Here is a 23,698-nt window from a genome sequence, read left to right as displayed (position 1 = left end):
GTGTAGGGGTCTGCTATAGAGAGCTGTTATAGATTCATACTGTGTAGGGGGCTACTATAGAGAGCTGTTATAGATTCATACTGTGTAGGGGGCTGCTATAGAGAGCTGTTATAGATTCATACTGTGTAGGGGGCTACTATAGAGAGCTGTTATAGATTCATACTGTGTAGGGGTCTACTATAGAGAGCTGTTATAGATTCATACTGTGTAGGGGGCTACTATAGAGAGCTGTTATAGATTCATACTGTGTAGGGGGCTACTATAGAGAGCTGTTATAGATTCATACTGTGTAGGGGTCTACTATAGAGAGCTGTTATAGATTCATACTGTGTAGGGGGCTACTATAGAGAGCTGTTATAGATTCATACTGTGTAGGGGTCTACTATAGAGAGCTGTTATAGATTCATACTGTGTAGGGGGCTACTATAGAGAGCTGTTATAGATTCATACTGTGTAGGGGGCTGCTATAGAGAGCTGTTATAGATTCATACTGTGTAGGGGGCTGCTATAGAGAGCTGTTATAGATTCATACTGTGTAGGGGGCTACTATAGAGAGCTGTTATAGATTCATACTGTGTAGGGGGCTACTATAGAGAGCTGTTATAGATTCATACTGTGTAGGGGGCTACTATAGAGAGCTGTTATAGATTCATACTGTGTAGGGGGCTACTATAGAGAGCTGTTATAGATTCATACTGTGTAGGGGTCTACTATAGAGAGCTGTTATAGATTCATACTGTGTAGGGGGCTACTATAGAGAGCTGTTATAGATTCATACTGTGTAGGGGGCTACTATAGAGAGCTGTTATAGATTCATACTGTGTAGGGGGCTGCTATAGAGAGCTGTTATAGATTCATACTGTGTAGGGGTCTGCTATAGAGAGCTGTTATAGATTCATACTGTGTAGGGGGCTACTATAGAGAGCTGTTATAGATTCATACTGTGTAGGGGGCTACTATAGAGAGCTGTTATAGATTCATACTGTGTAGGGGGCTACTATAGAGAGCTGTTATAGATTCATACTGTGTAGGGGGCTGCTATAGAGAGCTGTTATAGATTCATACTGTGTAGGGGGCTACTATAGAGAGCTGTTATAGATTCATACTGTGTAGGGGGCTGCTATAGAGAGCTGTTATAGATTCATACTGTGTAGGGGGCTGCTATAGCTTGGCTGAAGAAACAAATATTATAATGTTTTCCATTGTATAGTGTAACAAATGTTTATGATGTGTATATTTATAGCTTCATATCCACAAAAATAAAAACATCTCGAGATTGCTTTGGGGCTGTGGAGGAATCATATGAAGACAACTGTCTCTGGATGTAATTCAACATCTCCACATCAATACACATCAACATCAGTGACACATCAACCAGGAGAACATGCAGTATCCCTGTTCTGCACTGAAATAACCCACTTTATATAAGCATGTGAGCTGCTCTGCCTCGTACTTGTTTTGACAGCATGTCATTCATAAACACATGTTAGACAGACCTGATGTTAAGAGCCATGCTGAATCTGTGTTCTGATGTCTCCGCCTGGAAAGCTGGGATTCCAAAGCTGCCGTGTGTTGCTTCCTGATCTGACATCGGGAAGTGTTGCTGTTTGGCATTGGGGTGGAAACCCCTTAGGGAATCTTAGAGAGGGAATTGATATAATGACTTTGTGTACATTGTGTTAACACGTGTGCGTGTGTGTGTGTGTGTGTGTGTGTGTGTGTGTGTGTGTGTGTGTGTGTGTGTGTGTGTGTGTGTGGGTGTGTGTGTGTGTGTGTGTGCGTGCATTTGGCTTTGTCTGTGTGTGTTTGGTTGTATGGGGCTATGCTGGGTTGGCCTGTGTCTGTGTATGGGTCTGCCCGTCTGTACCCCTCCTCCCCTCTACCCCCTCCGTAGCTCCAGGAGGCCAAGCAGATGGAAAGGGAGAGGCCCCGGCAGCACTCCCAAGTCACCCAGGAACCAGACTCACCCCAGCTCCAGCAGCACATCTACCTCCCAGCCAAGGGCCCTCCCCAGGAGGCCAACGGCCCCACCACCCCCTCTACACCCACGCCCACCTCCACCCCCACCACTCCTACCCCAACCCAGGGGGCCACGGAGGAGGAGCAGGGGGAACATGGGATGGTGTATGAGAGGCCAGAGAACGGCTCTGAGTTCAGCACAGCAGAGAACCATCAGACAGACGCAGCAGCAGCACAGTGTGAGTTTCACCTTAGACAGACAGACAGACATTGTGTCACACACACTCAGACTCACAAATATAGGTAGTCATATAGGCAGTCATTTTCAAGGTCAAACAGACAAAGAATTTCACTCTCGCTCAGTACTTTGCAGTGTGAGGAAAGACATTTCCAGGGGTATTGTGCTAGGCCAGTACCTTGGCTGCTTTAGACAGTAACAAAGCCTCAACCTTGACATTTTCGTGTACTCAATATTGGCAGAACTCTGGGACAAAATACTTTGTCTGTGTTAAATAAGCATTTGATGAGACAGATTTCTCTTTAGGTGGTAATGCACTCATTTACAGAAAACCATTTCTGACAGCCCATAAGTGCTTTCATTAGTGACTGAACGAGAGAAGGCATAGAAAAGAGATTGAGAGTGAGAAAACGATGCATCCAATGATTCAATAATCATTTTGTTTCCAAATTACTCACTGCTTTCAACACAAACACACATCCACGCTCAATTTCTTCAGGGAAGATGTGGTAGCTGATACGTGTGACTACTGTTTATCTTGTCAACATTGACAATTACAGTATCAAAGGCTAATGCTCAGTCTCACTTAGAGAAAAAACGTTCTTTACTCAATCTGTCAATTCACTGTTTCCCATCTTACATTTTTTAAGCGTATTCAGGTTCTTTTAAATGGACTTTGACTAAAGTTTTACTTGTGTTGTGTTCAAGGTGCTGCTCAGCGTGACCAAGAGACAGCAGTAGAGGAGGAGGAGCCGAACTATGAGGAGAAAGCCCAGGAGATCGTCCAGAGCATCCTACAGGAAGTCGTCAACACCATCGTTGGAGGTAACTCTATGCATCTGAAATCACATTTGTGTCTGCGGTCAGTTAAGTCAACAATGGACTTTTACCGGTACATGGAATTCTGATACAAAATCATTTTAGAATGAGACGTCTGGAGAGTTTAGGCATTACTGTGTGTTTACTTCTATGTCCTATCTAGAAAGAGAGAGAGTTGTGTGTCTCAGTGCTATTTTGACCCTTGCATACTAAACCACTCCTAAGGGTACTGCCTGAACCCTGCTCATCTGTGTTCAGATGCCAAGGAGCCCGCTGGCGAGACCAAGCAGCCCACAGAGGTTATGGAACCCGCTGAGGTCATCGCCAAGTTAACAGAGGTCACAGAGGTGGCGGAAGATGAGGGGGCGCTGGGCAGCGACAGCGAGAATGTCCATGCCAACGGAATCCCCGGCACGCCCATCTCTGCCAGCTTCACCCCGTCGCTGCCCGACGACAGGCTGTCTGTCTGCTCCAATGATACACAGGTGAGAGGGATTGACCTGACTGTCACCACGGCAACACACTTCGCTCTACAAAGTGGTTTTGTGCTAGCATGGGTGTCTGTTTTAACAGACATAAAACTGTTTAAATACCAAGTCTGATAACTTTTTTTATATTGCATTTAAAGTGTTTATCAATTTGTAAAAAGGAACATGGAAGTCATTGGTAACATGAGGAATTAAAGATCTGAGGGTTATTCAATCCCTCTGCTGCTGCAGTCATAAAGAGAAAGGGGGATACCTAGTCAGTTGACCAACTGAATGCATTCAACTGAAATGTGTTTTCCGCATTTAACCCAACCACTCTGAATCAGAGTGTCTGTCTTCTAGTCTGCTGGGGTTGATTCCAACATGATTCATAGATTATCTCCTCTCAGTTCCTCTGGTTATTATAGTGATATTTGAGCACTGTAATTATCTACACTCTAGAACCAAAAAGGGTTCTTCGGCTGTCCCCATAGGAGAACCCTTTGAAGAACAGTTTTTGGTTCCAGGTATAACCCTATTGTTTCCAGGTAGTACCCTTTTGATTTCAATGTAGAACCCTTTCCACAGAGGGAACCAAAAAGGGTTCTACCTGGAACCAAAAAGGGTTCTACCTGGAAGCAAAAAGGGTTTTCCTATGGGGACAGCGAATAATCCTTTTTGGAACCCTTTTTTTCTAAGAGTGTACAATTACAGTCTTACATGATCAAGGTTGAACAGATACATTAATTGGAAGCATTTATTTCACACTCTTTTTGTCAAATGGGGAATTCATTTTTGATGATAATTGACTCTTGATAATTGACTCTTGATTCAACTTTTTTGATGTAGACCATCTGTTTGTGTTTCTGCATTAGGAGTCAGGGGCGACCACAGGCCCAGTACCAGGTGCTAAGTTCTCCCATATTCTCCAGAAGGATGCCTTCCTAGTGTTTAGATCGCTCTGCAAGCTGTCCATGAAGCCTCTGTCAGATGGACCTCCAGACCCAAAGTAAGTTGAGTTCCTGTATCAGGAAGCTTATTATTGCTTTGTTTTAGAGAATTGAATAGAGGAACAGTAGATATATTACCCTAGTAAATAGGCTATTACAGGTTTATTTTTGGACTGTGTTCCTTAGTTGAATCATGTCTTGTGGAGGGTAGCCTAGTTATTAGTTGGGAGTGTTGTGATGGTTGGTGTGTGTTTGGATGAAGCATCACTTAGCTGATTATTGGTTCTGTATCGCTTCCTGTGCTCCCTGTTTTTTCTCCCTCTGTGGAACAGGAAATTACAAGGGAAAAAATATCTAATCAGATTTTGCTTTGATCCAATACAAGGGAGATTACATTTCGGTGTTCTTCTGTATGCATTTCCCAGCCCGTTACAGCCAAAGAAGCATCTGATTTGCTAGATCTGATAGCAGTTTTTACATAACAGGATTTCCTGAATCTGGTTTCTGTATGGTAACTCAATTCTGACTGTCTCAGTCTCCCATCTCCATCATTCTCCCAATGGCCCATGTGGCCTAACACTCTATCCGCATTGGCTAGTGAGAATTCTGGCCCAGTGTTCCTATAGTGTTGTCAGAATTCTGTCTAAGAACACAAGAGAGATGTTCCGTCTTCTAGACAATGGTGGAATGGAACCCTGTTTATCACAGGCTTTCGTCAGGGGTGACAGGGAGGAAGGCCGTGCCACCAGAGGAAGGGCTGTGCTCAGTGTCTGTAAGACAGAAAGCCTTTTCACCCACAGAGAGATTTACTCCATGACTGGCCCTGGTGATACCCGGATGACACACAGGAGACCTGCTTTATAGCTGTAAAACTTACAACAGATGCTTTGAACAAGTCTTTTTAGGGATTACAAATCAGTATTGAATCTTGCTGTTGTAATTTGTTAATAAAATATTAAAGTTTGGCATATTACCTTGTTTTTTTGTCACCTTAAATTAGCTTTAAGGAAGCACACATCGACAGTCCTCAACAGTCAAATGGTCAAGTTATCATACTCCAAGGCTGCATGGCATGTTCAGTTCAACCCACTGACTATGAACACCACACATATGATTTATGTTTTGCATATATACAGTTAAAACATTGAAAACATGCCCTAGGTAATTTGTCTTGTTGTTCATGGCTCAGGTATGTTTTGTTCCTTTTGATTTTCTATGGTTCAAATTGTTGATTTGTTATTGTACTGAAAATGTACCCTGCCTCCCTTTTCCGGGCCAAGCTGAAATTATAAAGTTGTCAGGTTTCTCCTGCGCTGCATGCCCCTTGACTTTTTCCATTTTGTTACGTTACAGCCTTATTCTAAAATGCATTCAATTGTTTTTTTATTCATCAATCTGCACACAATACCCCATAATGACAATGCAAAAATGGGTTTTATACATTTTAGAAAATGTATTTAAAAAAAAAAAATTATATCGCATTCACATAAGTATTCAGAGCCTTTACTCAGTACTTTGTTGAAGCACCTTTGGCAGTGATTACAGCCTCACGTCTTCTTGGGTATGACGCTACAAGCTTGGCACCTGTATTTTGGGAGTTTCTCCCATTCTTCACTGCAGATCCTCTCAAGCTCTGTCAGGTGAGCTGCACAGCTATTTTCAGGTCTCTAGAGATGTTCAATTGGGTTCAAGTCCGGGCTCTGGCTGGGCCACTCATGGACATTCAGAGACTTGTCCCGAAGCCACTCCTGCGTTGTCTTGGCTGAGTGCTTAGGGTTGTTATCCTGTTGGAAGGTGAACCTTTACCCCGGTCTGAGGTCCTGAGCGCTCTGGAGCAGCACAGGATCTCTCTGTACTTTGCTCTGTTCATCTTTCCTTCGATCTTGACTAGTTTCCTAGTCCCTGCCGCTGAAAAACATCCCCACAGCATCATGCTGCCACCCATGCTTCATTGTAGGAATGGTGCCAGTTTTCCGCCAGACGTGACACTTGGCATTCAGGCCAAAGAGTTCAATCTTGTTTTCATCAGACCAGAGAATCTTGTTTCTCATGGTCTGATAGTCTTTAGGTGCCTTTTGGAAGTGGGCTGTCATGTGCCTTTTACTGAGGAGTGGCTTCCATCTGGCCTTCTCTACCATAAAGGCCTGATTGGTGGAGTGGTGCAGCGATGGTTGTCCTTCTGGAAGGTTCTCCCATCTCTACAGAGGAACTCTGGAGCTCTGTCAGAGTGACCATCGGGTTCCCTGACTAAGGCCTGCTCCCCCGATTGCTCAGTTTGGCCGGGCGGCCGGCTATAAGAAGAGTCTTGGTGGTTCCAAACTTCTTCCATTTAAGAATGATGGAGGACACTGTGTTCTTGGGGACCTTCAATGCTGCAGAAATGTTTTAGTACCCTCCGCCAGATCTGTGCCTCGACACAATCCTGTCTCTGAGCTCTACGGACAATTCCTTTGATCTCATTGCTTGGTTTTTGCTCTGACATGCACTGTCAACTGTGGGACCTTATATAGACAGATGTGTGCCTTTCCAAATCATGTCCAAACAATTGAATTTACCACAAGTAGACTCCAATCAACATTTTTTAAATTTTAGTCATTTAGCAGACGCTCTTATCCAGAGCGACTTACAGTAGTGAATGCATACATTTCATAATTTTTCAGTTGTAGAAACATCTGAAAGATGATCAATGGAAACAGGATCCACCTGAGCTCAATTTCAAGTCTCATAGCAAAGGGTCTGAATAAGGTATTTCTTTTTTTAAATTTGCAAACATTTCTAATAGCCTGTTTTCGCTTTGTCATTATGGGGTATTGTGATGTCATTATGGGGTATTGTGATGTCATTATGGGGTATTGTGATGTCATTATGGGGTATCGTGACGTCATTATGGGGTATCGTGACGTCATTATGGGGTATCGTGACGTCATTATGGGGTATTGTGATGTCCTTATGGGGTATTGTGTGTAAATTGAGGGGGACATTTTTTTTATTTAATCCATTTTAGAATAAGGCTGTAAAGTAACAATGTGGAAAAAGTCAAGGGGTCTGAATACTTTTTACATATTTTGGGTTCCTACTTCTCCATCATACAGCTGTTTAGAAATATGGGTCGGACTTATGGAAAGGGGAAATGGACAATATAATTATCTAACTATAATGATCTATTATACTGTAACACTGTAACATATGGTGTTTGTATGTGCAGATCTATTATTGGAAATGTTATTGGAAAAAGAAAAACAGCTCCAGCTCATCTAGCTAGGTCTGGCTCTTAGTATAGAGGCGGACATTAGGTGGACATCCCCAGATCCCCTGACTGCCACCAGACCATTAGGATTCTCAGTCAGTTGTGGGTCAACCAGGAAGTGCTGCTAATAACTGATGAATCAGATGGTGTCTCACAGAGCACCTGTTATTGATGCATCTCTGTCAGGGGTGGGCTGGCCATCTGGCATTTCGGCCTAAGGGCCTGAATAACTTGTTGTTTTTTGTTGTTGTGCAAAATGATAATTATCTGGCTAATAATGGGATCCTCAAGGGAAAACAATGGGCCAGTGTAGGGGCCTCAAGAAAAAAGAATTGGCTGGTGTGTTAGAAATACCTGGGCCATTTTTGTCCTAGTCCACCCCTGATCTCTGTCTTCATCCCCCCATAATAAATCCATTATCAGGGGTCACTTTATGTGCATATTAAGCTGATTGATGGCATATGGTATCAATCAAGGTAAAATTCAGCAGGCACAACGTTTTAGAACGTTCAGATATAAATATGCTGGAACAAACATCTCTGACATTTAGAATAAGGAGTCACATGGGCTCTATTCATGGCATTTCCATCTACAACGTTCGACAACGTTTGGCTACTGGACATATAAAGAATTCTTATTCCTGTTGCGCTTGAATGTTAGAAGTCTGAATCAATGCCTCTCGGTCTCCTACCAGGTCCCATGAGCTGCGCTCCAAGGTGCTGTCCCTCCAGCTGCTGCTGTCCATCCTGCAGAACGCTGGGCCCGTCTTCAAGACCAACGAGATGTTCATCAACGCCATCAAGCAGTACCTGTGTGTGGCGCTGTCTAAGAACGGCGTCTCCTCGGTCCCAGAGGTCTTCTCGCTCTCGCTCTCCATCTTCCTCACCCTCCTCTCCCACTTCAAGACCCACCTCAAGATGCAGATTGAGGTAGCTACCTACATTTTGGTTGTTCCTCTGTCGCAAAATCCATCTAATATTCCTCCTTTCTTGTCCTACTTGAAAACCAATCAACATGCAGGTCGAGACACTGTTCTGTTGCTGAATAGCTGTCCTATCCCCAAATGCCAATCTCTCCTGTTCCCTCTCCCAATGTAAACCTCTCAGCTCTCAATACAGCAGGCACCTGACACAGGTGATTCATGGGAGATGAAGTTTATCACAGGGCATAGTAATGTAGTTCTGTCTCAGTGCGATTGAGTTTCAGTATTACCTGTTAGCTGTTGCTTCTGATTTGTAGTCCACTTCCACAGTGGTCTGGTTGTAATATTTCCTCATGCTGAAGTTGATGACTTAATCTACCCGCGACTGTTTGTGGCCAGGAAATCCTAGTATTTTCTGGAGACAGGTGTTGTTGGTTGAGATGTTATGATTTCATAGTTGAGCGGTCAGCCTGCAGTGAGATGTATGTGTTTATGGCTTTGTTACAGTGGATAATTCTGTAAATTAAGATTCATGAAGCTTTTCTCATCTCGACCTCTTTGTGTCCTCATCTTTAACTGTCACGGTTTGTTTCGCTGCGCAGGTGTTCTTCAAGGAGATTTTCCTGTACATTCTGGAGACGTCCACAAGCTCCTACGACCATAAATGGATGGTCATACAGACCCTCACCAGAATATGTGCAGGCGAGTGTGTGTGTGTGTGTGTGTGTGTGTGTGTGTGTGTGTGTGTGTGTGTGTGTGTGTGGGTGTCAATTTGAAATGCTCTCTGGTACAGCGCATCAACGTCAATTACAAGTCAAGTACCAACTGTCCCTCATGTCTCCTCCCTCAGATGCCCAGGGTGTGGTAGATATCTATGTGAATTATGATTGTGACTTGAATGCTGCTAATATCTTTGAGAGGCTGGTGAATGACCTGTCGAAGATCGCACAGGGCCGGGCAGGCCACGAGCTCGGCACAACACCACTCCAAGTAAGACTGACCAATGGCTATACAAAAGTGTATTTCTTTGTGTATTTGGTACATGTATATTGCTCTAAAGTTGATGTAACATTTCTCTGTTCCCACCAGGAGTTGACCCTGAGGAAGAAAGGCCTGGAGTGTCTGGTGTCCATCTTGAAGTGTATGGTAGAGTGGAGTAAGGACCAGTATGTCAACCCCAACTCCCAGACCAGCCTTGGTAAGAGACTGACCAAACTAGTTACCCTGAGGCTGGTGGGGACTGGTGTGCCACTGGGTTGTATTTAGACCCTGAGGAAAACTGTTTAGCCATTCTTCAAGTGCGCCGTTCTGCCTGCTCCTTTGTGGTTACCAGGAAGATGAAAGGGTTTGGATGCACAGTTGGAGTAGAAAACTCCACTATTTGAAGTGTATTTGATATATTCCACTTACATCACTCTGACATCCCACATCCTAGAACTTCTCCATATCAGCAATGGTGGAACCCTAGAGTGTATTTACCATATTTATAGTCGCTGATGCATGGGGGCATATTTTGCATATCTACCTTTTCCTGTAGAATGGTAAAACTATGAGCAAAGGGAAGACAGCCAAGCTATGCCAAGGCTTTACTCTCAGTCAAACCTGCCTGAGGCTACCGTTCATCACTGGGGTTAACTGGGGTTAGAGGGAAGAGTGGTATTCATCAATACAGCTATAGCATATTCCCTGAGACAGAAGACTAGCCATTAGCATTCATCAGTAGCCTACAGATTGTACAGACCCTGAGAGGGAAGGCTAATTCAATACTGTACCCTGAGAGAGAAGGCTAGTGTTCATCATTATGGCTAGCACAGACCCTGAGAAAGAGATCGATGGCTAGCATCCATCAGTGTGGCTAGCCCAGTCAGACCCTGACAGGACAGTCTCTCCCTCAGCAGCACTGAAAGGCTAATATAATACAGGCAGGCTAATACACCAGGGCAGGGCAGGCTAACTCAATACCCTGAACCGGCTGATGAGGAAAAGTCATGGTGCTACAGTCAGACCCTCTGTCAGTGCTCCTGGATAAGACCCCTGGCTTGCTTCAGAATGAGCTGAGAGGAATCATTCCTGTTAGATCCTTTAACCAAGTAGGAAAGGAGGGCTCTAATGAAGGGAGGGAAAGAGGGCTTTAACGAAGGCAAGGAAGGAGGCAGGAAAGTAGAGGCTCTGAGAGGGGTGCCAGATATCCCCACATATCCCCCTAGAGAGGATCTACAAGACTAGCCTCAGGCTACCTTCTGGCACTCAGAGAGCTAACTCTACCAAGGCACGGAAGGCAGCTGAACTAACAAACAGCACTACTGCTACAGGGATTAGGGTTAGTCACCATGCTAAAGTCACCATACAGCTAGTGCCAACTCATTTAGTCACCATGCCAAAGTCACCATACAGCTAGTGCCAACTCATTTAGTGACTATACCAAAATCACCATACAGCTAGTGCCAACTCATTTAGTCACCATGCTAAAGTCACCATACAGCTAGTGCCAACTCATTTAGTCACCATGCCAAAGTCACCATACAGCTAGTGCCAACTCATTTAGTCATCATGCCAAAGTCACCATACAGCTAGTGCCAACTCATTTAGTGACCATGCTAAAATCACCATACAGCTAGTGCCAACTCATTTAGTGACCATACCAAAGTCACCATACAGCTAGTGCCAACTCATTTAGTCACCATACCAAAGTCACCATACAGCTAGTGCCAACTCATTTAGTGACCATGCTAAAATCACCATACAGCTAGTGCCAACTCATTTAGTGACCATACCAAAGTCACCATACAGCTAGTGCCAACTCATTTAGTCACCATGCCAAAGTCACCATACAGCTAGTGCCAACTCATTTAGTCACCATACCAAAGTCACCATACAGCTAGTGCCAACTCATTTAGTGACCATACCAAAGTCACCATACAGCTAGTGCCAACTCATTTAGTGACCATACCAAAGTCACCATACAGCTAGTGCCAACTCATTTAGTGACCATGCCGAAGTCACCATACAGCTAGTGCCAACTCATTTAGTGACCATACCAAAGTCACCATACAGCTAGTGCCAACTCATTTAGTCACCATGCTAAAGTCACCATACAGCTAGTGCCAACTCATTTAGTGACCATACCAAAGTCACCATACAGCTAGTGCCAACTCATTTAGTCACCATACCAAAGTCACCATACAGCTAGTGCCAACTCATTTAGTCACCATGCTAAAGTCACCATACAGCTAGTGCCAACTCATTTAGTGACCATACCAAAGTCACCATACAGCTAGTGCCAACTCATTTAGTCACCATGCTAAAGTCACCATACAGCTAGTGCCAACTCATTTAGTCACCATGCTAAAGTCACCATACAGCTAGTGCCAACTCATTTAGTGACCATACCAAAGTCACCATACAGCTAGTGCCAACTCATTTAGTCACCATACAGCTAGTGCCAACTCATTTAGTCACCATACACCTAGTGCCAACTCATTTAGTGACCATACCAAAGTCACCATACAGCTAGTGCCAACTCATTTAGTGACCATACCAAAGTCACCATACAGCTCGTGCCAACTCATTTAGTCACCATACCAAAGTCACCATACAGCTAGTGCCAACTCATTTAGTGACCATGCCGAAGTCACCATACAGCTTGTGCCAACTCATTTAGTGACCATGCCGAAGTCACCATACAGCTAGTGCCAACTCATTTAGTCACCATACCAAAGTCACCATACAGCTAGTGCCAACTCATTTAGTGACCATACCAAAGTCACCATACAGCTAGTGCCAACTCATTTAGTCACCATACAGCTAGTGCCAACTCATTTAGTGACCATACCAAAGTCACCATACAGCTAGTGCCAACTCATTTAGTGACCATGCTAAAGTCACCATACAGCTAGTGCCAACTCATTTAGTGACCATACCAAAGTCACCATACAGCTAGTGCCAACTCATTTAGTGACCATACCAAAGTCACCATACAGCTAGTGCCAACTCATTTAGTGACCATGCCGAAGTCACCATACAGCTAGTGCCAACTCATTTAGTGACCATACCGAAGTCACCATACAGCTAGTGCCAACTCATTTAGTCACCATGCTAAAGTCACCATACAGCTAGTGCCAACTCATTTAGTCACCATACCAAAGTCACCATACAGCTAGTGCCAACTCATTTAGTGACCATGCTAAAATCACCATACAGCTAGTGCCAACTCATTTAGTGACCATACCAAAGTCACCATACAGCTAGTGCCAACTCATTTAGTCACCATGCCAAAGTCACCATACAGCTAGTGCCAACTCATTTAGTCACCATACCAAAGTCACCATACAGCTAGTGCCAACTCATTTAGTGACCATACCAAAGTCACCATACAGCTAGTGCCAACTCATTTAGTGACCATACCAAAGTCACCATACAGCTAGTGCCAACTCATTTAGTGACCATGCCGAAGTTACCATACAGCTTGTGCCAACTCATTTAGTGACCATGCCGAAGTCACCATACAGCTAGTGCCAACTCATTTAGTCACCATACCAAAGTCACCATACAGCTAGTGCCAACTCATTTAGTGACCATACCAAAGTCACCATACAGCTAGTGCCAACTCATTTAGTGACCATACCAAAGTCACCATACAGCTAGTGCCAACTCATTTAGTGACCATGCCGAAGTCACCATACAGCTAGTGCCAACTCATTTAGTGACCATACCGAAGTCACCATACAGCTAGTGCCAACTCATTTAGTCACCATGCTAAAGTCACCATACAGCTAGTGCCAACTCATTTAGTGACCATACCAAAGTCACCATACAGCTAGTGCCAACTCATTTAGTCACCATGCTAAAGTCACCATACAGCTAGTGCCAACTCATTTAGTGACCATACCAAAGTCACCATACAGCTAGTGCCAACTCATTTAGTCACCATACCAAAGTCACCATACAGCTAGTGCCAACTCATTTAGTCACCATGCTAAAGTCACCATACAGCTAGTGCCAACTCATTTAGTGACCATACCAAAGTCACCATACAGCTAGTGCCAACTCATTTAGTCACCATGCTAAAGTCACCATACAGCTAGTGCCAACTCATTTAGTCACCATGCTAAAGTCACCATACAGCTAGTGCCAACTCATTTAGTGACCATACCAAAGTCACCATACAGCTAGTGCCAACTCATTTAGTCACCATACACCTAGTGCCAACTCATTTAGTGACCATACCAAAGTCACCATACAGCTAGTGCCAACTCATTTAGTGACCATACCAAAGTCACCATACAGCTCGTGCCAACTCATTTAGTCACCATACCAAAGTCACCATACAGCTAGTGCCAACTCATTTAGTGACCATGCCGAAGTCACCATACAGCTTGTGCCAACTCATTTAGTGACCATGCCGAAGTCACCATACAGCTAGTGCCAACTCATTTAGTCACCATACCAAAGTCACCATACAGCTAGTGCCAACTCATTTAGTCACCATACCAAAGTCACCATACAGCTAGTGCCAACTCATTTAGTCACCATACAGCTAGTGCCAACTCATTTAGTGACCATACCAAAGTCACCATACAGCTAGTGCCAACTCATTTAGTGACCATGCTAAAGTCACCATACAGCTAGTGCCAACTCATTTAGTGACCATACCAAAGTCACCATACAGCTAGTGCCAACTCATTTAGTGACCATACCAAAGTCACCATACAGCTAGTGCCAACTCATTTAGTGACCATGCCGAAGTCACCATACAGCTAGTGCCAACTCATTTAGTGACCATACCGAAGTCACCATACAGCTAGTGCCAACTCATTTAGTCACCATGCTAAAGTCACCATACAGCTAGTGCCAACTCATTTAGTGACCATACCAAAGTCACCATACAGCTAGTGCCAACTCATTTAGTCACCATGCTAAAGTCACCATACAGCTAGTGCCAACTCATTTAGTCACCATGCTAAAGTCACCATACAGCTAGTGCCAACTCATTTAGTGAGCATACCAAAGTCACCATACAGCTAGTGCCAACTCATTTAGTCGCCATACAGCTAGTGCCAACTCATTTAGTGACCATACCAAAGTCACCATACAGCTAGTGCCAACTCATTTAGTCACCATACCAAAGTCACCATACAGCTAGTGCCAACTCATTTAGTCACCATACCAAAGTCACCATACAGCTAGTGCCAACTCATTTAGTGACCATGCCGAAATCACCATACAGCTTGTGCCAACTCATTTAGTGACCATGCCGAAGTCACCATACAGCTAGTGCCAACTCATTTAGTCACCATACCAAAGTCACCATACAGCTAGTGCCAACTAATTTAGTCACCATGCTAAAGTCACCATACAGCTAGTGCCAACTCATTTAGTCACCATGCTAAAGTCACCATACAGCTAGTGCCAACTCATTTAGTCACCATACCAAAGTCACCATACAGCTAGTGCCAACTCATTTAGTGACCATGCTGAAGTAGACAGTTTTTAGGTTACTTCAAACAAAGGATATTTTTCTGAGTCAGTGAAAGTGCATCCTAATTATGCAATTTTCCATGTAGATACTGTAGCTCAGCTAATGCATTGTGTTTCTGAAAACATGTTTTTACATCATTACATAGATAATACCTCTCCACTTTCTCTTAATTACGGTCTTTTCCTCTTTGTTCTCTGGTTGGCTGACTTCACAGGAAGAGCAGGTAATGGCAGAAAGGTGTGGAGTGTTTGGTAGACTGGTTGTTGCTGCAACTGTAGGAGTCATTGGGACCTAGATTAGAGGGTGGAGGGGGCTACGGTGGCTGTGACTAGTACTGTGGGTGTTATTTAGATGCCTTATCTACCTTTCATTTGCATAATCTCATGTTACTTGCCTTCAAACGCTGTAGGTTCTGGATAGATTTGAGTTTTTAAAGCCAGCTCTACCCTGGCTGTGCCACCCTCCTCCTCTACCCTGGCTGTGCCACCTTCCTCCTCTACCCTGGCTGTGCCACCTTCCTCCTCTACCCTGGCTGTGACACCTTCCTCCTCTACCCTGGCTGTGACACCTTCCTCCTCTACCCTGGCAGTGCCACCTCCTCCTCTACCCTGGCTGTGCCACCCTCCTCCTCCTCCTCCTCTACCCTGGCTGTGCCACCCTCCTCCTCCTCCTCCTCTACCCTGGCTGTGCCACCCTCCTCCTCCTCCTCCTCTACCCTGGCTGTGCCACACTCCTCCTCCTCCTCCTCTACCCTGGCTGTGCCACACTCCTCCTCCTCTACCCTGGCTGTGCCACACTCCTCCTCCTCTACCCTGGCTGTGCCACACTCTTCCTCCTCTACCCTAGCTGTGCCACACTCCTCCTCCTCTACCCTGGCTGTGCCACCCTCCTCCTCCTCTACCCTGGCTGTGCCACCCTCCTCCTCCTCTACCCTGGCTGTGCCACACTCCTCCTCCTCTACCCTGGCTGTGCCACACTCCTCTTTCTCTACCCTGGCTGTGCCACCCTCCTCCTCCTCTACCCTGGCTGTGCCACCTCCTCCTCCTCTACCCTGGCTGTGCCACCCACCTCCTCCTCCTCTACCCTGGCTGTGCCACCCTCCTCCTCCTCTACCCTGGCTGTGTCACCCTCCTCCTCCTCCTCTACCCTGGCTGTGTCACCCTCCTCCTCTACCCTGGCTGTGCCACACTCCTCCTCCTCCTCTACCCTGGCTGTGCCACACTCCTCCTCCTCTACCCTGGCTGTGCCACACTCCTCCTCCTCCTCTACCCTGGCTGTGCCACCCTCCTCCTCCTCTACCCTGGCTGTGCCACCCTCCTCCTCCTCTACCCTGGCTGTGTCACCCTCCTCCTCCTCCTCTACCCTGGCTGTGCCACCCTCCTCCTCTACCCTGGCTGTGTCACCCTCCTCCTTCTCCTCTACCCTGGCTGTGCCACACTCCTCCTCTACCCTGGCTGTGCCATCCTCCTCCTCTACCCTGGCTGTGTCACCCTCCTCCTTCTCCTCTACCCTGGCTGTGCCACACTCCTCCTCCTCTACCGTGGCTGTGCCACACTCCTCCTTCTCTACCCAGGTTGTGCCACCCTCCTCCTTCTCTACCCTGGCTGTGCCACACTCCTCCCTCTACCCTGGTTGTGCCACACTCCTCCTTCTCTTCCCTGGTTGTGCCACACTCCTCCTTCTCTACCCTGGCTGTGCCACACTCCTCCTTCTCTACCCTGGCTGTGCCACACTCCTCCTTCTCTACCCTGGTTGTGCCACCCTCCTCCTTCTCTACCCTGGTTGTGCCACCCTCCTCCTTCTCTACCCTGGCTGTGCCACACTCCTCCTCCTCTACCCTGGCTGTGCCACCCTTCTCCCTCTACCCTGGCTGTGCCACCCTCCTCCCTCTACCATGTGCTCTGCTCTATGAAGTTGTTGAGTGGAGGAAGCACACTGCCAGCTCGCATTACCCTGGTGGTGTCCTGAATGTTTTAGAGAGTTTCCGATGGGTAATTAGATCCCTTACCAACGTACAATGTCTCTTACAGCCAGACAACCACCATGGACCTGATTCACCCACAGAACAGTAGCATCAGACCTGCCTGTTCTGTCCCCTCAGCCTACACACACAACACTACCTCCGTGTTACACAACACTGCCTCCGTGTTACACACCACTGCCTCCGTGTTACACACCACTGCCTCCGTGTTACACACCACTGCCTCCGTGTTACACACCACTACCTCCGTGTTACACACCACTACCTCCGTGTTACACACCACTACCTCCGTGTTACACAACACTACCTCCGTGTTACACACCACTACCTCCGTGTTACACAACACTACCTCCGTGTTACACAACACTACCTCCGTGTTACACACCACTACCTCCGTGTTACACAACACTACCTCCGTGTTACACAACACTACCTCCGTGTTACACACCAATACCTCCGTGTTACACAACACTACCTCCGTGTTACACACCAATACCTCCGTGTTACACAACACTACCTCCGTGTTACACAACACTACCTCCGTGTTACACAACACTGCCTCCGTGTTACACAACACTGCCTCCGTGTTACACACCACTGCCTCCGTGTTACACACCACTGCCTCCGTGTTACACACCACTGCCTCCGTGTTACACACCACTACCTCCGTGTTACACACCACTAACTCCGTGTTACACACCACTACCTCCGTGTTACACACCACTACCTCCGTGTTACACAACACTACCTCCGTGTTACACAACACTACCTCCGTGTTACACAACACTACCTCCGTGTTACACACCAATACCTCCGTGTTACACACCACTACCTCCGTGTTACACACCACTACCTCCGTGTTACACAACACTACCTCCGTGTTACACAACACTACCTCCGTGTTACACACCAATACCTCCGTGTTACACAACACTACCTCCGTGTTACACAACACTACCTCCGTGTTACACAACACTACACTAATTAGATAACTGACCTTTTGTCTGTTGTATGCGTGTGTACAGATGTATGATCTTCATTTGATTGCCCTTTTGCAAGAAATGTCAAACTTGTAGGAAATGTCAAACTTGTAGTGTATTTGTGGTTTAAAAAGGCTTCTGAAGTTTGTAATTTCCACTTTCAGACTTGATTTTCCCTAACGAAAAATGTATCAACCCCAAACAAAAATGTCCATTAATTATAATCCACATAATAATTCACATTTCCTGTTGCTGCAGAATAATTTTCCTGCTGTAGCAAACTGGCTCAAATTAAGATCCTACGTGTGTGTGTGTGTGTGGTGTGTGTGTGTGTGTGTGTGTGTGTGTGTGTGTGTGTGTGTGTGTGTGTGTGTGTGTGTGTGTGTGTGTGTGTGTGTGTGTGTGTGTGTGTGTGTGTGTGTGTGTGTGTGTGTGTGTGCAGACAATATACCACCAGACAAAGCCTCTGGTTCATCATGTTGTCTTTCTCTCAGCAGTGCAGTGCCCCTCCCACTATTGCTGAACTCCCCAGAGACCTGGATCTAGAAACTCAAGGCTGAACCCCCCCTACTGGCTCAAAATTTGATGGAATATACAGTCGTGGCCAAAAGTTTTGAGAATGACACAAATATTAATTATCACAAAGTCTGCTGTCTGTTTGTATGATGGCAATTTGCATATACTCCAGAATGTTATGAAGAGTGATCAGATGAATTGCAATTAATTGCAAAGTCCCTATTTGCCATGCAAATCCCCCCCCCAAAACATTTCCACTGCATTTCAGCCCTGCCACAGAAGGACCAGCTGACATCATGTCAGTGATTCTCTCGTTAACACAGGTGTGAGTGTTGACGAGGACAAGGCTGGAGATCACTCTGTCATGCTGATTGAGTTTGAATAACAGACTGGAAGCTTCAAAAGGAGGGTCGTGCTTGGAATCATTGTTCTTCCTCTGTCAAACATGGTTACCTGCAAGGAAACATGTGCCGTCATCATTGCTTTGCACAAAAAGAGCTTCACAGGCAAGGATATTGCTGCCAGTAAGATTGCACCTAAATCAACCATTTATCGGATCATCAAGAACTTCAAGGAGAGCAGTTCAAATGTTGTGAAGAAGGCTTCAGGGCTCCCAAGAAAGTCCAGCAAGCGCCAGAACCATCTCGTAAAGTTGATTCAGCTGCGGGATCAGGGCACCACCAGTACAGAGCTTGCTCAGGAATGGTAGCAGGCAGGTGTGAGTGCATCTGCACGCACAGTGAGGCAAAGACTTTTGGAGGATGGCCTGGTGTCAAGAAGGGCAGCAAAGAAGCCACTTCTCTCCAGGAAAAACATCAGGGACAGACTGATATTCTGCAAAAGGTACAGGGAATTGGACTGCTGAGGACTGCTGATGAATCCCCTTTCCAATTGTTTGGGGCATCTGGAAAAAAGCTTGTCCGGAGAAGACAGGGTGAGCGCTACCATCAGTCCTGTGTCATGGCAACAGTAAAGCATCCTGAGACCATTCATGTGTGGGGTTGCTTCTCAGCCAAGGGAGTGGGCTCTCTCACAATTTTGCCTAAGAACACAGCCATGAATAAAGAATGGTACCAACACATCCTCCGAGAGCAACTTCTCCCAACCATCCAGGAATAGTTTGGTGACGAACAATGCCTTTTCCAGCATGATGGAGCACCTTGCCATAAGGCAAAGGTGATAACTAAGTGGCTCGGGTAACAAAACATCGATATTTTGGGTCCATGGCCAGGAAACTCCCCAGACCTTAATCCCATTGAGAACTTTTGTCCATCCGACTCTTGAGGATTGACCACAACAAAAACCCACAAATTCTGACAAACTCCAAGCATTGATTATGCAAGAATGGGCTGCCATCAGTCAGTTTGTGGCCCAGAAGTTAATTGACAGCATGCCAGACGGATTGCAGAGGTCTTGAAAAAGAAGGGTCAACACTGCAAATATTGACTCTTTGCATCAACTTCATGTAATTGTCAATAAAAGCCTTTGACACGTATGAAATGCTTGCTTCAGTATTCCATAGTAACATTGACAAAAATATCTAAAGACACTGAAGCAGCAAACTTTGTGGAAATTAATATTTGTGTTGTTCTCAAAACTTTTGGCCACGACTGTACAGTACCAGTCAAAAGTTTGGACACACCTACTAATTCCAGGGGTTTTCTTTCTTTTTAATATTTTGTACATTGTAGAATAATATTGAAGACAGAAGATAGCCCTATTTGGTAAAAGACCAAGTCCATATTATGGCAAGAACTGCTCAAATAAGCAAAGAGAAACGACAGTCCATCATTACTTTAAGACATGAAGGTCAGTCAACCTGGAAAATTTCAAGAATTTTGGAAAGGAAGACCCAGAGTTCCCTCTGCTGCAGAGGATAAGTTCAGTAGAGTTAACTGCACCTAAGATTGCAGCCCAAATAAATGCTTCACAGAGTTCAAGTAACAGACATATCTCAACATCAACTGTTCAGAGGAGACTGTGTGAATCAGGCCTTCACGGTCGAATTGCTGCAAAGAAACCACTACTAAAGGACACCAATAAGAAGAAGAGACTTGCTTGGGCCAAGAAACGTGAGCAATGAACATTAGACCGGTGGAAATCTGTCCTTTGGTCTGATGAGTCCAAATTGGAGATTTTCGGTTCCAACCGCCATGTCTTTGTGAGATGCAGAGTAGGTGAACGGATGATCTCCGCATGTGTGGTTCCCACCGTGAAGCATGGAGGAGGAGGTGTGATTGTGTGGGGGTGCTTTGCTGGTGACACTGTCTGATTTAATTCAAGGCACACTTAACCAGCATGGCTACCACAGCATTATGCAGCGATACGCCATCCTCTCTGGTTTGCGCTTAGTGTGACTATCATTTGTTTTTCAACAGGACAATGACCTAAAACACACCTCCAGGCTGTGTAAGGGCTATTTGACCAAGGAGAGTGATGCATGAGATAACCTGGCCTCTACAATCACCCAACCTCAATCTAATTGAGATGGTTTTGGGAAGAGTTGGACCACAGAGTGAAGGAAAAGCAGCCAACAAGTGCTCAGCATATGTGGAAACTCCTTCAAGACTGTTGGGAAAAGCATTCCTCATGAAGCAGGTTGAGAGAATGCCAAGAGTGTGCAAAGCTGTCATCAAGGCAAAGGGTGGCTACTTTGAAGAATCTCACTTTTTTGGTTACTTCATGATTCCGTATGTGTTTGTTCATAGTTTGGATGTCTTCACTATTACTCTACAATGTAGAAAATAGTAAAAATAAAGAAAAACCCTTGAATGAGTAGGTGTATCCAAACTTTTGACTGGTACTGTATGTTTCAATTGAAAACGTTTAGTGTTGGCTTGCCTGGCTGTGCTGGTTTGCTGATTGCGTTGGGGTCCTAACACCAACTACGGTTTTTACTCATCTCTCTCAGACCATCGATTGTTCAATGTTCTTCTCCCTCCCCAGGTCAGGAGAAGCCCTCGGAGCAGGAGACCAATGAGACGAAGGCCCCAGAGACCATCAACCGCTACGGAAGTATCAACTCCCTGGACTCCACAGCCTCGTCCGGCATCGGGAGCTATAGTACACAGATGTCAGGGACAGACAACCCAGAGCAGTTTGAGGTTCTCAAACAACAGAAGGAGATCATCGAGCAGGGCATCGACCTGTAAGCCAGACTAGTGCTGCTATACTGTACACCTGAATATATTCACCTTATCCTGTATAGACAGCTGAATATATTCACCTTATCCTGTATAGACAGCTGAATATATTCACCTTATCCTGTATAGACAGCTGAATATATTCACCTTATCCTGTATAGACAGCTGAATACATTCACCTTATCCTGTATAGACAGCTGAATATATTCACCTTATCCTGTATAGACAGCTGAATATATTCACCTTATCCTGTATAGACAGCTGAATATATTCACCTTATCCTGTATAGACACCTGAATATATTCACCTTATCCTGTATAGACACCTGAATATATTCACCTTATCCTGTATAGACACCTGAATATATTCACCTTATCCTGTATAGACAGCTGAATATATTCACCTTACCCTGTATAGACAGCTGAATATATTCACCTTATCCTGTATAGACAGCTGAATATATTCACCTTATCCTGTATAGACAGCTGAATGTATTCACCTTATGCTGTATAGACAGCTGAATATATTCACCTTATCCTGTATAGACAGCTGAATATATTCACCTTATCCTGTATAGACAGCTGAATATATTCACCTTATCCTGTATAGACAGCTGAATATATTCACCTTATCCTGTATAGACAGCTGAATATATTCACCTTATCCTGTATAGACAGCTGAATATATTCACCTTATCCTGTATAGACAGCTGAATATATTCACCTTATCCTGTATAGACAGCTGAATATATTCACCTTATCCTGTATAGACAGCTGAATGTATTCACCTTATCCTGTATAGACAGCTGAATGTATTCACCTTATCCTGTATAGACAGCTGAATGTATTCACCTTATCCTGTATAGACAGCTGAATGTATTCACCTTATCCTGTATAGACAGCTGAATGTATTCACCTTATCCTGTATAGACAGCTGAATATATTCACCTTATCCTGTATAGACAGCTGAATATATTCACCTTATCCTGTATAGACAGCTGAATACATTCACCTTATCCTGTATAGACAGCTGAATGTATTCACCTTATCCTGTATAGACAGCTGAATATATTCACCTTATCCTGTATAGACAGCTGAATACATTCACCTTATCCTGTATAGACAGCTGAATGTATTCACCTTATCCTGTATAGACAGCTGAATATATTCACCTTATCCTGTATAGACAGCTGAATGTATTCACCTTATCCTGTATAGACAGCTGAATATATTCACCTTATCCTGTATAGACAGCTGAATATATTCACCTTATCCTGTATAGACAGCTGAATGTATTCACCTTATCCTGTATAGACAGCTGAATGTATTCACCTTATCCTGTATAGACAGCTGAATGTATTCACCTTATCCTGTATAGACAGCTGAATACATTCACCTTATCCTGTATAGACAGCTGAATACATTCACCTTATCCTGTATAGACAGCTGAATACATTCACCTTATCCTGTATAGACAGCTGAATATATTCACCTTATCCTGTATAGACAGCTGAATATATTCACCTTATCCTGTATAGACAGCTGAATATATTCACCTTATCCTGTATAGACAGCTGAATACATTCACCTTATCCTGTATAGACAGCTGAATACATTCACCTTATCCTGTATAGACAGCTGAATATATTCACCTTATCCTGTATAGACAGCTGAATGTATTCACACTCAGGGGGTGCACAACTCCAGTCCTTCTAGTGAGGGAAGTTGTTCTGTTTGTTGTCCTAGTTTTAATTTCTCTCTGGCACTTCATTTATCAATTAATGCCATTGATTAATTTGCTAATTATGAATGAGTTAGTTACTGTAATTAGGACAACATATAAATGATACTCTATGGCTCTGGATGGCAACTTCCTTCTCCACCTTAGTAAGCATACTGTAGTCAGCATACTGTAGCAAGCATACTGTAGTCAGCATACTGTAGTCAGCATACTGTAGCAAGCATACTGTAGCAATGTCTCTGTTCTCTGCTCCGTGGT

General features: G+C 44.8%; 1 protein-coding gene across 4 annotated transcripts in view; it reads left to right on the top strand.

The window, feature by feature from the left end:
* LOC106579520 (brefeldin A-inhibited guanine nucleotide-exchange protein 1) overlaps window positions 1-23,698 on the top strand; it is a 112,738-nt gene that overhangs the window by 63,226 nt on the left and 25,814 nt on the right. For 3 of the 4 annotated variants that reach the window (XM_014159494.3, XM_014159493.3, XM_014159496.3), the window contains 9 exons: window positions 1,895-2,198; window positions 2,906-3,022; window positions 3,242-3,501; window positions 4,359-4,492; window positions 8,375-8,609; window positions 9,205-9,304; window positions 9,453-9,592; window positions 9,692-9,800; window positions 21,504-21,705. In XM_014159494.3, coding sequence (XP_014014969.1) covers window positions 1,895-2,198; window positions 2,906-3,022; window positions 3,242-3,501; window positions 4,359-4,492; window positions 8,375-8,609; window positions 9,205-9,304; window positions 9,453-9,592; window positions 9,692-9,800; window positions 21,504-21,705 — 1,601 coding nt within the window. The remainder of the gene's footprint in view (window positions 1-1,894; window positions 2,199-2,905; window positions 3,023-3,241; window positions 3,502-4,358; window positions 4,493-8,374; window positions 8,610-9,204; window positions 9,305-9,452; window positions 9,593-9,691; window positions 9,801-21,503; window positions 21,706-23,698) is intronic. The other variant, XM_014159495.3, reaches the window with a different exon arrangement.

This window comes from Salmo salar, chromosome 19 (genome assembly GCF_965601325.2).
Source record: "Salmo salar chromosome 19, fSalSal1, whole genome shotgun sequence".
In the NCBI taxonomy this organism is placed as follows: domain Eukaryota; kingdom Metazoa; phylum Chordata; class Actinopteri; order Salmoniformes; family Salmonidae; genus Salmo; species Salmo salar.
This window is presented reverse-complemented; position numbering and strand designations above follow the sequence as displayed.